Here is a 16,268-nt window from a genome sequence, read left to right as displayed (position 1 = left end):
ACAAACACACACAGACACACACACACTTACACACACACTTACACACACACACGCACGCGTCTTTACCGACAGAGAGGGCACGGCAGAGGCCTTGTGCCGCAGGCTTCACTCCAGGCGAGGCGGCGATGACTTTTCCGCGAGAGAGAGAGATGTAGCTCTTTTTATTTCGCTTCGAGTTGAAGCCTCAAAGTGGCGTGTCTCGTTCCGCCCGTGGCCCCGATCGAACACCAAAGTCTCGCTCAACAAAGCGTCGCGTCGTCCGTGGCGACTTTAAAACGCCGTTTTAGTCGAACGATTAATAACTTGAAGCCGTGCCCGGGGTCGCACTTACAGCACTGCCCTCACGAAGTGGTGACGTTTCTTCAGAGAATTAAAACAAATAAACGCACACACTCTAGAGTTTTATGTTGTGCAAGTGAATAGCAGTCGTTTACAACAGCAACACTAACATCGATTGTTAATATCTAATAATTATTGCAATGACTGGCGCTGTCGTGTAGGAGGGTCACGTGTATTACAAAACGCGTTTGGTGGTCATGACCTTGCGGCCACCGTATGCGTTGGTTATCACGGAGGACAGCCGATGAAGAATGCGGTATTTAGATTTTTTTAAATAAAATTAATTTTCTTGGTTCTTTCGGTAAAGTCACGTAGAAGGGAAATAAAAAAATAATAAAAATAAAACATAATAAATAATTCTCACGACGTTTCGGCCACAACGCAAGCAGCCGTCCTCAGGTGAAGAACAGGTCTGTCGAGAAGACAGCGTCTGAATGAAACACCACCAAGCTTGGCAGCGTATATTTAAGCTGCTGGGTTAGGGAAGGAAGGGCGCCTTGACAAAGGAATTTGCATATCAACAGATGAATTTAGCATATTTATGGCAAATGCAGATATGGGATTAGTCACTACTTGTGGAATACGTAGGAGGTGGGGGGTCTCAAAGTCATATTATGCCCGTGCATTATGTAGGATTAGCAGCATCAAAGGGAAGAAGTAGGTTTAGCAGTAATAAAGGGAAAGAATTTTAATAGTAAGGAGCTGCAGCAGCCAAACCACTACGTAAAAACTAAAATATAAACTACATCAATATCATCAATATACTAAATATACTCTCCAATAAACGTTTAGCTGGAGGCATACTCTCCAATAAGCTCAGCTCAGCTTATTGGAGAGTATATTTAGTATATTGATGATATAGATGTAGTTTATATTTTAGTTTTTATGTAGTGGTTTGGCTGCTGCAGCTCCTTACTATTAAAAATCCTTCCCTTTGTTGCTGCTAATCCTACATAATGCACGGGCATAAGTAGTGACTAATCCCATATCTGCTTTTCCCATAAATATGCTAAATTCCTCTGCTGATATGCAAATTCCTTTGTCAAGGCGCTCTTCCTCCCCTAACCCAGCTTAAATATACGCTGCCAAGCTTGGTGGTGTTCATTCAGACGCTGTCTTTCCGACAGACCTGTTCTTCACCTGAGGACGGCTGTTTGCGTTGTGGCCGAAACGTCGTGAGAATTGTATTTTATTATGTTTTATTTTTTTTATTATTTCCCTTCTACGTGACTTTACCGAAAGAACCAAGAAGATAAAATAAATTTCTTTTAAATTCCACATCCTACCTCAACATCATTACATTGCAACATTCTGGACGGCATTACCGGTTGCATCGACGGTGGCTCAATAGTCAGTGTCTCATCAGCAGTCAGGCTCAAACCATTGTTGATTCAATAGAAGATACATATGGACCGGTTTTGGAATTCATTGTCTAATCAGCAGTCAGGCTCAAACCATTGTTGATTCAATAGAAGATAAATATGGACCGGTTTTGGAATTTAGTGTCTAATCAGCAGTCAGGCTCAAACCATTGTTGATTCAATAGAAGATAAATCTGGAAAGGTTTTGGAATTTAGAGTCTCATCAGAAGTCAGGCTTAAACCATTGTTGGTTCAATACAGGATAACTCTGGATAGGTTTCGACATTCAGTGGCTCATCAGTAAGTCTTGCTTGAAGCAATGCTCAACTGCGAAGATACGCATGGGCTAGATACGTCCCTAGCTAGACGCAAAACTAAATAATACACAACACAAACTAATCAATAGCGTAATTGTGGAGAACATACAAAACATAAGGAAATGGCAATGTATTTTTGTCATTATTGCAAATCCTCTTTATTATGATTATGCGATTACATATCTATTACATATCTACCACAAATTGAAATTGTTGAGCTTTTGCTGGTGGCGCGGATTAGGAAAAGTTCCCGGAGCGGCCTCCTAGCGTCTTGCAGGGTTCACGCGAACTCAATACTTGTAATGACATTTTAGTTTTTTCAGTTATTTTCAAAATGTGCACTTTTTCCGACTTTTATTCATCATTTAGGATAACACGTGTTGTCATTTTAACCAATATTTTTTTGTAGCAGCCCGTACGTTTATTGGACGAAACTGTCCATCCCTCCAGCCAACGCGCTAAACATTACACCACCGCTCCCCACACACATACACGCGCTTGCTGCAGACACACGCAACTTTCAGGGTGCGTACGGCAGTAAACGACTGAAACAATGAAGCAGCAATGCTGCGCGAAGAACGCCTTGGACCTGCAACACATTTGTATGGCACTTTACCCGCGGAGAGTTGGGGGGGTGCGTGACGTCAGCAGGCACACTGCGCGACGCTTCCGCACACGGGTCACTTGACAGCTGTGACGTCACAGCTCACTTGCCGTGCAAAATATATGCAATATTGTGCCCCCCCCACCAAAATACAAAAGTCTCTGTTAAAAATTGTTGCATGGTGTAGTCTGGAAAGTACCCACATGGCAAATGTCAAGTTTGTTGCATGTTGGGAAGTACGCTAAACATTTTGAACAGACACACATTCACAAATTTCCCTTTTATATATTAGATGTATGTTCGTTTTAATCAGAAATCAGTGGTGGTATCTATGAATGTGTCGTGCTGAACTTTACGCGGACAACTTCTTCCTTTTCTGTCGTCACTTTATTTTCAAACTCAGCACATTTCGCCACCACTCTCCAGCACGTTCTCCGCTCGCCGGCCTCGCTCGCTCCGTTCCTCCCCCCCTCTCTCTCTCCCGACTCTCCTCTCTGCTTCTCCGTCCCACTCCAGCCGTCGCTCTCTCGGCTTCTCCGTCTCTCACCAACTGTCTCTCGTTCCCGTTCCACTGCGAGCCTATCCGTCCTCTCGTCTCCTCTTCTTCCCCTGCTCCACCGCTAACCTATTCCACCTCTCATATCTTCGTCTCAGTCTCTACTGCTACCCTATACTTCTACTCCACTACTACCCTACACTTCTTATATCTTCTTCTTCTCCGACGTCTCCATCCAGCTCCCAGCACAACTCCCCGTCTTACTCTGACGCTCCCGTATTTATCCCCGTCCCTAGTAATTTCCAATTAACTGGCATCCCCCCAACGCCCCGCGCCCACCTGTTCCCATTCCCAGACATACAGGCGCCACCTCGTCCCTGACAACAACAACCGGCCAATCACTGCCCTGCATCCCATAATTGCCTAACGGGCCATCTCCGTCCAGCCGTTGTCCCCCAGCAACACCAGCATGTCCCGATACGACTCCACTGTCCCCAACCCGCACGTGTTTACAATTACCCCCCTTGGCGCGCGTTAAACCACTACAAATGGATTACCAAGTTACTATGTTCACTTAGAATAGTTCACCCGGAATATCCCCTTAAATGTAACAAAAAACCTTGTTTGCAGGATTTCATATTAAATGTATTAAGATTTGAGTTAATATACAACAAAAATATTCTGCACACAAAAACGAACGTCCATAAGTGTTTTTTTTGTTAGATCGCGTAAATATATAAAAGTGTCGTTAAAACCCGCCACTACGCGACACAGCCAACTCGTAAGGGCTGTCACGTAAACAGAACATGCTAATTCGTCACTAATACAGCACACCGGTGTGTTGGAGAGCCAAGCCACAACATTTACAATCTTTGTACGACGTTTTGCCAGTAATTACAACTAGCTTCATCAGGCGACAGCCAGATTTGTGTGCAAAAACGAACGTGTCAGCGTGATGTATTTTTCAATAAGTCTCCACAAATAGACAGGAGCGTCAGACTATTGAAAATTTTAATTGAGCATTGCAATTTACCACAATTCCCACCGCGCGTCCGTGAATACAGTGATACCTCGGTTCACGAACGCTTCGGTTCACGAACAACTCGGTTCACGAACAGAAAATTTCATAAAAACACGCTCCGGTTCACGAACTCCGCTTCGGTTCACGAACAGGCGCCGTGCCCATTTTTATGCTAATTCCAGGCTGTCACATGGTCGTGACTTCCTGTAGGAAGATCGTGGAGAGAAGAAGAGACACAGAAAGAAGTACTGTGAGTACTGTGAAGACACTTTCAGTGACTTTTTGATTTTTGGTGTGCTTTTTAGCACATACAGTACTGTACTGTACTACTGTACTGTACAATACTGTACTTACTGTATTGTACAGTTCACCCGTTTGAGTGCTTACTGTCTCCCACCCACCTCCCACCTGCCTTCCTCCATGCCAGAAGTCATCTCAAGCAAGGTTAGTGTTCTCTCTTTATACATTACTATACTGTACAGTACTACAGTAATGTGTATTGTCAAAAACCAAAAAAAAAGGTCAGAACGGATTAACCGGATTTACATTGAACCCTATGGGAAAATGTGCCTCGGTTCACGACCAATTCGGTTCACGACCAGAGTCAGTTCACGAATTAAGTTCGTGAACCGAGGTATCACTGTACTCAACACGCGTAGATACCGGGGGGGGGGGGGGGGGGGGGGGCTTGGGGAACCAAATCAATTAACGGCACAGCCCAGGGCAAAAGCAACTACCAGTGTCTGATCATGCTAACGTGATCAGAAATAATGACCTTTTTTTCCTTAATGCCAGCAGAAACTTAGTTTTGATACGTGGAACCGTACAACTGTGCACTATTCCATCGAACCAATTTGGATCTACGAATCATGTCTACTGCATCGCAAGCAAAACAAACTATAATTGAGCCACCAAAAGTTAATTTTAAGAAATATAAACTCGGTCAAGAAACTCAACAAGACTGTTGTTCCTGAATCTGACCACAGATAAGTAAAAAATCAGATGCCTCCTGATTCCTCTCAGACTGCTCTCAGTGCTGGAGGCTCTGTGTTCCCCCACAGGCACCGTCTGTTGGCTGGCGCCCCGAAATCTTGCACGTAGCTACGTGTGTAGCAGCAGGTGCTGCTGCATTGTCTCCTCGCAGCGGAACTCCTTGGCGCAGCGGCCGCAGCGGTAGCGCTTTGCGCCGGCGTGCGCACGCCGGTGCCGGTGCAGGCTGGCGTGGTGCACGAAAGCCTTGCCACACTCGGCGCAGGCGTAGCGCTTCTCTCCGGTGTGCGTGCCACGGTGCTGGCGCAGGTGCCACGGTGAACCGCAGCCCTTGCCGCAGACCTCGCACACGTACGGCCACTGGCTGTCGTCACGCAAGTTGGCGCCGTCGTCGGCGAGCGTCGGCCCCAGCAGGGCCCCGTCAGGCCTGGGCGCCAGCGGGAAGCTGTCTTCGACGCAGGGGCCGGCTTCCGGTTGTGGCCTCCAGGCGCCGGCTACAGCAGTACGGGGAGAGAAGCCCCCCTCGCTGATCCTGCTCCATGGCTCATTTTCATTCTGCGGCTCCTGGTCCTCCATGGCCGAGACGTCCTCCTGCTGCTGCTGCTGCTGGCTGTCAGATTCGCTCTTCACTACATCTGCTCGGAGGGTGAGAGAGGAGAGGAGATTTGGGCTTGCTAAATAACAAATTAATTCGTTTGAATTGACTCCTCCACTTATGAATACAAGCATCGACTTACTCAGCAAAGTACTTGCTAATGGTGTGAATAGGAACGTACCAGACTGAACAAAAAAATATACGTAGTCGAATCTTGACCTTAAACTGTTGACAATTCATCGAATTGTATGGGGAGGGTAAATAAATAAATAAGTTTGTCAATCACACAATCATGAACTGCAAATCTGGTGAAACAAAAAAAAGTTACTCTCTTTTATTTTACCAGGTAAGGCCCACTGAGTTGTGGCTCTTTTTCAGAAGCGACCTGGCTATCACAAATGATAGCTCAACAAAGTGTCTTATCATGTGGAAATGTATAGCAGCCAAATGCTCAAAATGCGTGATGTTGATTCTACATGTGGAGGGAAAAACCAGAGGACCCGGAGAAAAATCCACACGACCACGGGGAGAGACTGTTGACATGGTAAAGTACAAGGTAAAGGGAATAAAGGCAGACTGACAAAGTTTGACAGTATTGTAAATGTAACTCTGATGTTATAGCAAATACCATAATCGAGGTAATAAGTACCCAGTAGTGAGTAGTGCAAAACAGGGAGAAAGACTGGAGTGGGAGGGGGGTCTCTTGTGTAAACACACTGCTCTACATACGGGTCAATGTGACCTTGGCAATTAATTGAAACTGGCCACGTGACATGACTGAATCCGGGCTCCAAAAGACCCCACAGGTTTACACTATGAGACCTCTTTAACCAGTGGCAAAATATAGTAATATGTTTTTACCCTTTCAACTGGTACAAAAACTGACACCTTTATACAAGGCATCATGTTTGCAATAACCACAACACAAGCAGTCAAAATGCAAACAAAAATAAACAACTCTGATGATTTACACCATTGGATCCTCATTTCCCAGTAAAAATATAATTGGTTTTTTACCCTTCTATTTGGCAACAAAACTGACACCTTTTTTTACAAGGAGTCATGTTTACATAGACCACAATACCTGCAGTCATAATGCAAACAAAAAACATAACTTTAATAATGTGCACTGTCCTTGAAGTTGATTGGTCCACACCCGAGATAGCTTTCCTTAGAGCCTAGTCTCACATGGTGTTGTATCAGATAGCGCCTTGTATTGTGGTCTATGTAAACATGACTCCTTGTAAAAAAAAAAAGGTGTCAGTTTTGTTGCCAGATAGAAGGGTAAAAAAACCAATAATCAATTCTGATGATAATAATGATATGCACTGTCCTTGAAGTTGATTGGTCCACACCTGAGACAGCTTTCCTTAGAGCCTAGTCTCACATGGGTTGGACCAGATGGCGCCTTGTATTGTGGTCTATGTAAACATGACTCCTTGTTAAAAAAAGGTGTCAGTTTTGTTGCCAGATAGAAGGGTAAAAAAACCAATGATCAACTCTGATGATGATAATGATATGCACTGTCCTTGAAGTTGATTGGTCCACACCCGAGACAGCTTTCCTTAGAGCTTAGTCTCACATGGGTTGGACCAGATGGCGCCTTGTATTGTGGTCTATGTAAACATGACTCCTTGTAAAAAAAAGGTGTCAGTTTTGTTGCCAGATAGAAGGGTAAAAAAACCAATGATCAACTCTGATTATGATAATGATATGCACTGTCCTTGAAGTTGATTGGTCCACACCCGAGATAGCTTTTCTTAGAGCTTAGTCTCACATGGGTTGGACCAGATGGCGCCTTGTATTGTGGTCTATGTAAACATGACTCCTTGTAAAAAAAAGGTGTCAGTTTTGTTGCCAGATAGAAGGGTAAAAAAACCAATGATCAATTCTGATGATGATAATGATATGCACTGTCCTTGAAGTTGATTGGTCCACACCTGAGATAGCTTTCCTTAGAGCCTAGTCTCACATGGGTTGGACCAGATGGTGCCTTGTATTGTGGTCTATGTAAACATGACTCCTTGTAAAAAAAAGGTGTCAGTTTTGTTGCCAGATAGAAGGGTTAAAAAACCAATGATCAACTCTGATGATGATGATATGCACTGTCCTTGAAGTTGATTGGTCCACACCCGAGATAGCTTTTCTTAGAGCCTAGTCTCCATTGGTGTTGGACCAGATGACGCCAAAAATCCTTTTGGTGTCATCTATTTACCCACAGGTTACCGGGTGGCTGGAGCTGTTCCCGTACCGCAATGTGCGCTGTTCCGTGGGACGCGGCCCAGGTGCTCCGACACAGAATCCTCGAGGACACCGCAATCCTCCCCCGGGTGTAGGGGACTGCTGGGCTCCCCCGTTGCTGCCGCCACCGTCGCCGCCACCGTGATCTCACTCTTTACACTCTCTGAACACGTGGTGTGCGCATGGAACAATGATGAACATCCGATGCTATAAAACTACTGCCTTTTGCTGTTATTTTTTTCTTCTTCTGCTATGCTGCTGTCAACGAGTTATCTCTATCTATTAGAGACTTACTCTGTAGATAGAGTTGTCCAATGAAACCAGCACTGGAAGGATTGGCCTTGGTGTTCCCAATGTCATGACATTTTCATTTGCAATTCTGCAGCCGGCAGTGCATCAATCTGTGCCACAGAGCAGCCTGGAAGATGCCATCACACAACTATTTATTCTCAAGTTACTTCAACAGACCGCTCAAATATTCATCAAATCGAGGGACACACAACCTTTATGGTCCCTGAAAGGAATGTGAATCGTACGTTCACCAAACCAAAATGTTTCGGTCTCTTTGTGAGACTCTAAAAAATATAAAACTGTTCAGATTTTGCTTGCATGTACGAATGCTTGCTTTAGGAGTCCGAAGGCCCACATGCTAATGGGGAACAAAACTGTAATTGTATCGTAAGAAGTAGTTCTTGTCGGTTTTTCTTTTTATGAAGGATATTTGTCTGTTAATTATGTTACTGCACGTAGATTACTTAGGCACACATCTACAACAAGATAAGGACTGTACATATGTTTTGAATTGTATCTTCCTCTAACCAACGCTGGTCCAAAGCCATTCTACCGAGTTACCAGGTATTAGCTCTGGATTCACCGACCCATTTGGCCACCTGCCGCCACCCACCGGATTGGGACAGCTCTTCTCCGGCCGCTATCCCAGGCTCCAGCGAGATGAACCTCTGTGCGGCGTGATGCAGTGTGTCGCTCAGCGCGCTCAGCATCGCCACGATCGTCTCCACGAGCCCGCCCAGCGCCACCGATCCCCCTTCCCCGGTGCCCCCCTCCTCGTGGACCAGCGAATCTGCGATGCGGCGCAGCACTGCGTAGAAGGCGAAGGGCAGGCGCTCTTTGGCGGCGGCGAACAGCTCGACGCGGACCTGCGGTGCCAGCGCGCACGCCAGCAGCTCCTCGTAGTCGCTGATCCCCAGCTCGCGCTCCATGGCCTCGGCGAACGTGAGCTTCATGCCGCGGGAGGCAAGCCACGCCGGGAAGTCCCCATGCGGGTCCACGCTGCTGCTGCTGCGTCTGCGTTGTGCCACAGAGGCCATGCTGTTGCCGGAGACGGCCTGTTGAGTTAAACGATGAGGTTGGGGGTAATGAGTACTGTGTGAGTTGTATTGGGTATGCAGTTCACTGTTGTTGGAATGAGTGAAGAGTAAATATTGCTTGAAAAACTGATACGGTGAATTTTTGACACCCTTTCAAATCCTTCATGCACTCAACTGCCTACCTCTACAATCTCGTCTCACTACTCCCCTCCACGTACTCCCATACCTCTCCACCTTGCCTCACGCAACTCCCCTCCACACACTCAAGTCCGGAAACCAAGGCTTTTTATCAGTCCCAGTCAACATTCACGACGGAGTTCACTCATTCTCCTCTGCTGCCCCTCAGGTATGGAACTCTTTTCAGCATCCTGTACTATAGACTCCTCGCCCCCCCTGTTCTGAGCCCAGGCTCATGACCCTCGTCTCTTGACCGGCTCTTACCACATGGAATTAATAAACCAGTGGAAGCACATTTTGCACAATTTCTGTACTGCGTCTTGAGATATGATTGCATTTAGACATTGCTCTACCGCATGTAAATCCAGATCGCACGGTCTTAATACATTCCTGTGGAGGGAGCTGGTAGGAACGTTGGGTTGCTCGGTCAATGGCCAGGGTCAACGGCGGCGTGGTGAATTCCGCAAATATGCCCGACTGTGAGGGCGGGCACAAGCCGGCGTGAGTAGGTTAAACGTTGAGTTTTATAAGGGCACCACGGGGTGACCAGCCCCTCCCCACCCAGCCCCACCCCCCACCCAGCCCCTCCCCATCCGGCCCCTCCCCACCCAGCCCCTCCCCATCCTCCCCTCTCCACCCAGCCCCACCCCTCCCATTTTGGATGCACGACGGACAGACACAATAAGCCTGTTGTGTGGCGATCGAAACGTCGTGATCTAGTATTCATTTTCTACGTGACTTTACCGAAAGAACCAAAGAGTATTACTATCATCACCACCACCACCTCCCTCAAACTAACAAAAGGCCTTCTCGCCCAGTCTCAAGACGGGAGTTTAAATAACCCAGCCCAGTCGATGGCAACCTCCTCACAACAACGGGGGCAATAATAGATGCGTTTATTTCACCGTCCGAACAAAAGTAAACGCTTCTAATGTGAATGGCAAAGACGCCCCCCCGTATAACCTTAACAGACTATAGGGGCAAGTGCTGTTAGCGAGCACCTATGAAGGCCGGCACGGCACACGAGGGGGTGGGTGGCCAGCACCACGCCCGACCGCCTTTGTCTCCCCAGTGGCGATGTTTGCTACACACCGCACCAGGTACTCATTTGAGGCTGAGTCGACCTAGGGGAGGCCCAGGACCGGTTCACATAATCCGTCACTGGTGTTGGCCGTGAGCGGGAATCGAACTCGGGTAACTTGGTTCATAGCGCAGCGCGCTAACCACTACACCACCGCTCCCCATAGACATACGCACAGACACACAGAGACACACACAGGTACACACAGACACACACACAGACACGTACACAGAGACAAACACACAAACACGCACGCACGCGTCTTTACCGACAGAGAGGGCACGGCAGAGGCCTTGTGCCGCAGGCTTCACTCCAGGCGAGGCGGCGATGACTTTTCCGCGCGAGAGAGATGTAGTTCTTTTTATTTCGCTTCGAGTTGAACCCTCAAAGTGGCGTGTCTCGTTCCGCCCGTGGCCCCGATCGAACACCAAAGTCTCGCTCAACAAAGCGTCGCGTCGTCCGTGGCGACTTTAAAACGCCGTTTTACCGGTGGGAACCTCCTGGTGACACCAGGCCACAGGGGATTATTGCGTCCGTCGTGCAGGGAGGGGCTGGGTGGGGAGGGCGGGGCTGGGTGGGGAGGGAGGGGCTGGGTGGGGAGGGCGGGGCTGGGTGGGGAGGGCGGGGCTGGGAGGGGCTGGGTGGGGAGGGGCTGCCACGCGGCTGCCTGGAATCTCCCCATCGCTTCTCAGCCACTCACGCAACCCCGCTGCACCAATCAGACGCGCGGAACGGGGGGTCAGGGGGTCAGAGGGCGATGACGTCACGCGCACGCGCGTAGCCGATTGGGGGGTTGTATTGGAGCATGATTTAAAGGCTTTTTCGGTGAAGTCACGGAAGTAAAAATAAATAATAAAAATAAAAACTTTCATTTTTTATCATTATACTAGCTGTACTACCCGGCTTCGCCCGGGACTTGTATCCACCACGGCCGGCCGCCTTTGTCTCCCCAGTGGCGATGTTAATACGCCACACCAGTTACTCGTTTGAGGCTGAGTCGACCTATGTGAGGTTCAAATAATCTTGATCGGTGGTGGCCATGAGCGGGAATCTAACTCGGTTCGCCGGGTTGGTAGCGCAGCGTAGCGTTAACCACTACACCCACCGCTCCTCACACACACAGACGCACACACACACAGACACACGCAGAAACACACAGACAGACACAGACAGACACAAAGACAGCACGCTAACCACTACACTACCGCTCCCCACACACCACACACGCAGACACACACACAGAACACACAGACAGACACACACACACAGACACACAGACAGCACGCTAACCACTACACTACCGCTCCCCACACACCACACACGCACACACACAGACACACACACAGACACACACACACAGACACACACACACAGACACACACACACACAGACACACACAGGCAGCACGCTAAGCACTACACTACCGTTCCTCCTACACACCACGCACGCACACACACAGACACACACACACAGACACACACACACAGACACACACACACAGAGACACACACACAGACACACACACACAGACACACACAGACACACACACAGACACACACACACACACATAGACACAGGCAGTACGCTAAGCACTACACTACCGTTCCCCCTACACAACACACGCGCGCGCGTCCATAGGTACACATACACGCGCTTGCTGCAGACACACACATACACACACATACATAACCGCGCATACACACAAACACATACACACACATGCATACACACAAACATACACATACATACAAACACACACATACATACACACAAACACATACACAATACACACACATACATACAGACACACACATACATACACACAAACACATACAGACACATACATACACACATACATACAGACACACAGACATACACATAAACACATACACACATAGTCATGACCCGGCTTTGCCCGGGACTTGTATCCACCACGCCCGGCCGCCTTTGTCTCCCCAGTGGCGATGTTAATACGCCACACCAGTTACTCGTTTTGAGGCTGAGTCCCTCCCTCGCCACTCTGCCTCCCTCGCCACTCTGCCTCCCTCGCCACTCTGTAGAGGACGTGAAATTTGTATGAATTTACCTCAGAGTGGCGTGTTGGGTGTCGAGGCCTAGCACCGTGCAGAGCCTCCCGCCTTGCCTGATTTTCGCACCCGGCGAACGCTGGGTACGGGTGCCGGTCCCCCCCCCCCCCCCCCCCCGCGCTATTAAAAATGGCGTCCACCCCGCGGAGAAAAGTTGCTACTCGTTGCCAGGGGCAACCGCCGTCCAATGAAAGCGGCGAAGGCGTGGCTAGCCGTTGCCAGGGGCAACCGCCGTCCAATGAAAGTGCAGTCCACACACACACACAGACACACAGACATGAACGATTTTATATATATAGATTATTTTATTTCTATTATTATTTCTATTATTTTTATTTTTTTCCCTACGTGACTTTACCGAAAAAAATCTAAGAGTACAAATCCTTGCAGTCACGAAAGCTTCAAATCTATAAATGATTTAAAGGGCTGTGGGGCGGATGTTTCGTGTTAGCACAAGTGTTGCTGTGTACTGGGGAATTAAAGAAATGCTTTAACCGTCCTCCAGAGTAGCTGGCGACAAGATTCACGCACCACGCTTGGACACAACCTCAACAATAGCCGCACGAATAATACTGCCACGTGTACCCGTGCGATTCTATCCTCTGCTTTAGAGTTTATTTCCACGAGTCCCTATTACCTGAATCAGTCGGAATCAGCAGGGTAAGGCATGATGATACTCTTAGTTCTTTCGGTAAAGTCACGTAGGTAAAAAATGAAATTCAAATTAATAAAAATAAAACAATAAAAATCACGACGTTTCGGAGGCAACACAAGCTTCCGTCTTCAGGTGAAACCGTCACAGCAAAATATCTGTACCTTATATAGTGGTTAAAGGGGGAGGACCCAGGAAGGGCAGCGCTATATAAGGTACAAATATTTTTCTGTGACTGTTTCACCTGAAGACGGAAGCTTGTGTTGCCTCCGAAACGTCGTGATTTTTATTGTTTTATTTTTATTAATTTGAATTTCATTTTTTACCTACGTGACTTTACCGAAAGAACTAAGAGTATGAATGAATCCTTGCAGTCACGAAAGCTTCAAATCTAGAAGGCATGATGAGTTAATGAGATAATGATGACGTCACCCTGCTGCTGCTGCTCTATATAAGAACGGGAGACAGAGCAGAGCCTCACCATTCTGGCGAATTGCCCGATGATGCTGGATGCAATTACCAGCGAAACGTCGTACTACTCAAATTGTAAATGTTGTGGTTTCACGCTTCAACACACCGGTGGGCTAAAGCAGTGAACTATTTGTCTTTTGTAAACGTGACACTTTTTTTTACTGATTGGCCGTGTCGGGTGGTGGAGGGTTACGAAACCCAAAAACGTTGATTATGAATAATATTGGTCGCGAAAGCCTACGTGTTAAACAGGGTAAGGCAAGTCTATCTCCCGACGGTCTAAACCCGACCTACCTCGTCTATTTGGAATTAATCTCCCGAGGCTTTTACGCTAAATCCCAACTCTCTCTCACGTACTCACGGTTCGGCTCGGATGTGCGTGAAGTCTTAGCTGCACGAAGCTCTCGCTGGGAGCGGGGCCCTGGCTGCGCTGATACTCTTCACACAGACGATCCAGTGGCCGGCAAGATGACTGCTCCAATCGCTGATCACGACTAAATAACTCTACCTTGCCTCGCCCGTTATTGTTCTTTACATCAAAGAGGATTTGGCGCTGATCCGCTCGCCTTCTCGGCCAAACAGATCGGACCGTTGCTCTCAGCGACGTCCGCATCTAGGTTTGCCACGAAGCTCCCGACCAATCAGAGGGCCTGCCATTCGTGGCTCCGCCCCCTACCTGCCTGCTGACCTGTGTGTGTGGTGTGTGTCTTAACCGCGGGGGCTGCGTAGCCTCGTCGTGACCGTGTAATTCCACGTTAATTCACGGTGCCGCAGCGCAATTTAGCCTGGGGAAAGCCTAAGTCAATTCCCTGGCCTCAGGGAAAACCGTGGAGAATGTTCCCCCACGAGGAGGGCTCCTGGGTGAAACCTGTGGGCCAGGCGACTTCCCCGCGAGGCTCTATGTGGGGGTGTGTCCGGGTGTTCATGTGGGGGGCGGTGAGGGAGGAGCAGTGTCGGCCAAGCTGCTTGGTGGTGGTGGGGTCGTAGGTGCGGCGTCGGCAGAGCGGCTTCGCTGCTGTGGCACCACATAGCACCCCGAGGCGCCCGTCCCCGTCCCGGGTTGACTGGAGCACCTCGCCTGGGCTGCCCCCACGAGGTAGCGCTACGGGGTCCGGGGGATCCGCCCGGCCCTCGTGGCTGGTCTCGGGGGGGGGGGGGGGGGGGTGGCTCCGTCCTCTGGGGTTCCTGCGGCTCCCCTCGTCCCTCGGCACCTGCGGGCTGAGGGACAAACTCACAGGCAGAAGGGTTTAGGGGCCGTCGCCCCCCGCCATCCCCTGGCTGGGCCACTACGCGACATAGCCAACTCGTAAGGGTTGTCACATAAACAGAAAATGCTAATTCGTTACTAGTACAGCACACCGGTGTATTGGAGAGCCAAGGCACAACATTTACAATCTGAGTACGTTTAGCCAGTAATTACAACCAGCTTCATCAGGCGACAGCCAGATTTGTGTGCAAAAACGAACGTGTCGGCGTGATGTATTTTTCAATAACTCTCCACAAGCAGACAGGAGCGTCACACTATTTAAAATTTTAATCGAGCATTGCAATTTACAACAATTCCCACCGCGCGTCCGTGAATACTCAACACGCGTAGATACTGGGGGGGGGGGGGGGGGGGGGCTTGGGGAACCAAATCAATTAACGGCACAGCCCAGGGCAAAAGCAACTACCAGTGTCCTCGAAATACCGGGATAATCCACTCACTTTCCTTACAACCCACCAAAAATATTCCACGAAGGCAAAATTTCGCGCATTTACAACCAGGAGTTGCATTTATATTGCTTGGTATACTATACACAAAAAGCAATATAAAACAAAAAATACAATTAAAGTAAAAAAACACAAGCCAAATTTTGCAACACACACACAATCCACTGCCACAAGTAGTTGCAGCACGGTACCAAAGTGGGACTGCTGTCCTGGCTTGTGATAAATCTGCACGGCGTGCAAACGCAGCCCGTCATCAAATCAGCATCCGCATTTGCACGCCTCTGGCGAGTTTTGGGAACGTGATTTTACGTTCTCTTTTTTTAGGGGTTCCCCCCAAAAAGCTTGTGTAAGAGGAACAGCCCTTCAAACCGATTACTCACATCACCAGAGGGAGATCTACGGAGTGCTTTTGGCCTACTCTTCCAGCACCAGCCCGACATCTTAAAGAGGTAGGAGTACCCATACTTCACCTCCACCACGCGTCATCTTCCCAATCGACCCCACTTCCGTTGCGTGCTGGACGTGGTGGTATTTCATCGACCCATGCTATTTCGAGGACACAGCGCACAACCCCCGGGCTGTAACCATTTCAAAGAGGAAGGATAAGGTGGTGGTGGTAGGGGGGGGGGGTCATAAAGATCGTAAGGAATCGCGCGACATTCAAGCGACAAGCAAGCCACTCAATGAGAGGAAAAGGTGCCCCGTGGCAAGCCTCTTAAAATTAAATACAGCACATCGAGGGTTTTTGCTGCCACACAACGAGGTTACGGCTACTCTCACACGACTGCTAAACCA

At 48.6% G+C, this 16,268-nt stretch overlaps 1 protein-coding gene across 1 annotated transcript; it reads right to left on the bottom strand.

The window, feature by feature from the left end:
- Positions 1–2,439: 2,439 nt before the first annotated feature.
- LOC133349829 (zinc finger protein 250-like) lies at positions 2,440–11,098 on the bottom strand. Its single transcript, XM_061563633.1, has 4 exons — positions 10,819–11,098; positions 8,869–9,310; positions 7,975–8,127; positions 2,440–5,763 (listed from the first exon to the last, which is right to left on the bottom strand). The coding sequence occupies exons 2-4, from the start codon at positions 9,290–9,292 to the stop codon at positions 5,240–5,242; spliced, it is 1,101 nt and encodes a 366-aa protein (XP_061419617.1). The 5' UTR covers positions 9,293–9,310; positions 10,819–11,098; the 3' UTR covers positions 2,440–5,239.
- Positions 11,099–16,268: the final 5,170 nt, after the last annotated feature.

This window comes from Lethenteron reissneri, chromosome 4 (assembly GCF_015708825.2).
Source record: "Lethenteron reissneri isolate LAM-NWPU_2019-01 chromosome 4, ASM1570882v1, whole genome shotgun sequence".
NCBI lineage: Eukaryota > Metazoa > Chordata > Hyperoartia > Petromyzontiformes > Petromyzontidae > Lethenteron > Lethenteron reissneri.
Note: the sequence above shows the minus strand (reverse complement) of the source record. Positions and strands in the feature narration are given on the sequence as shown.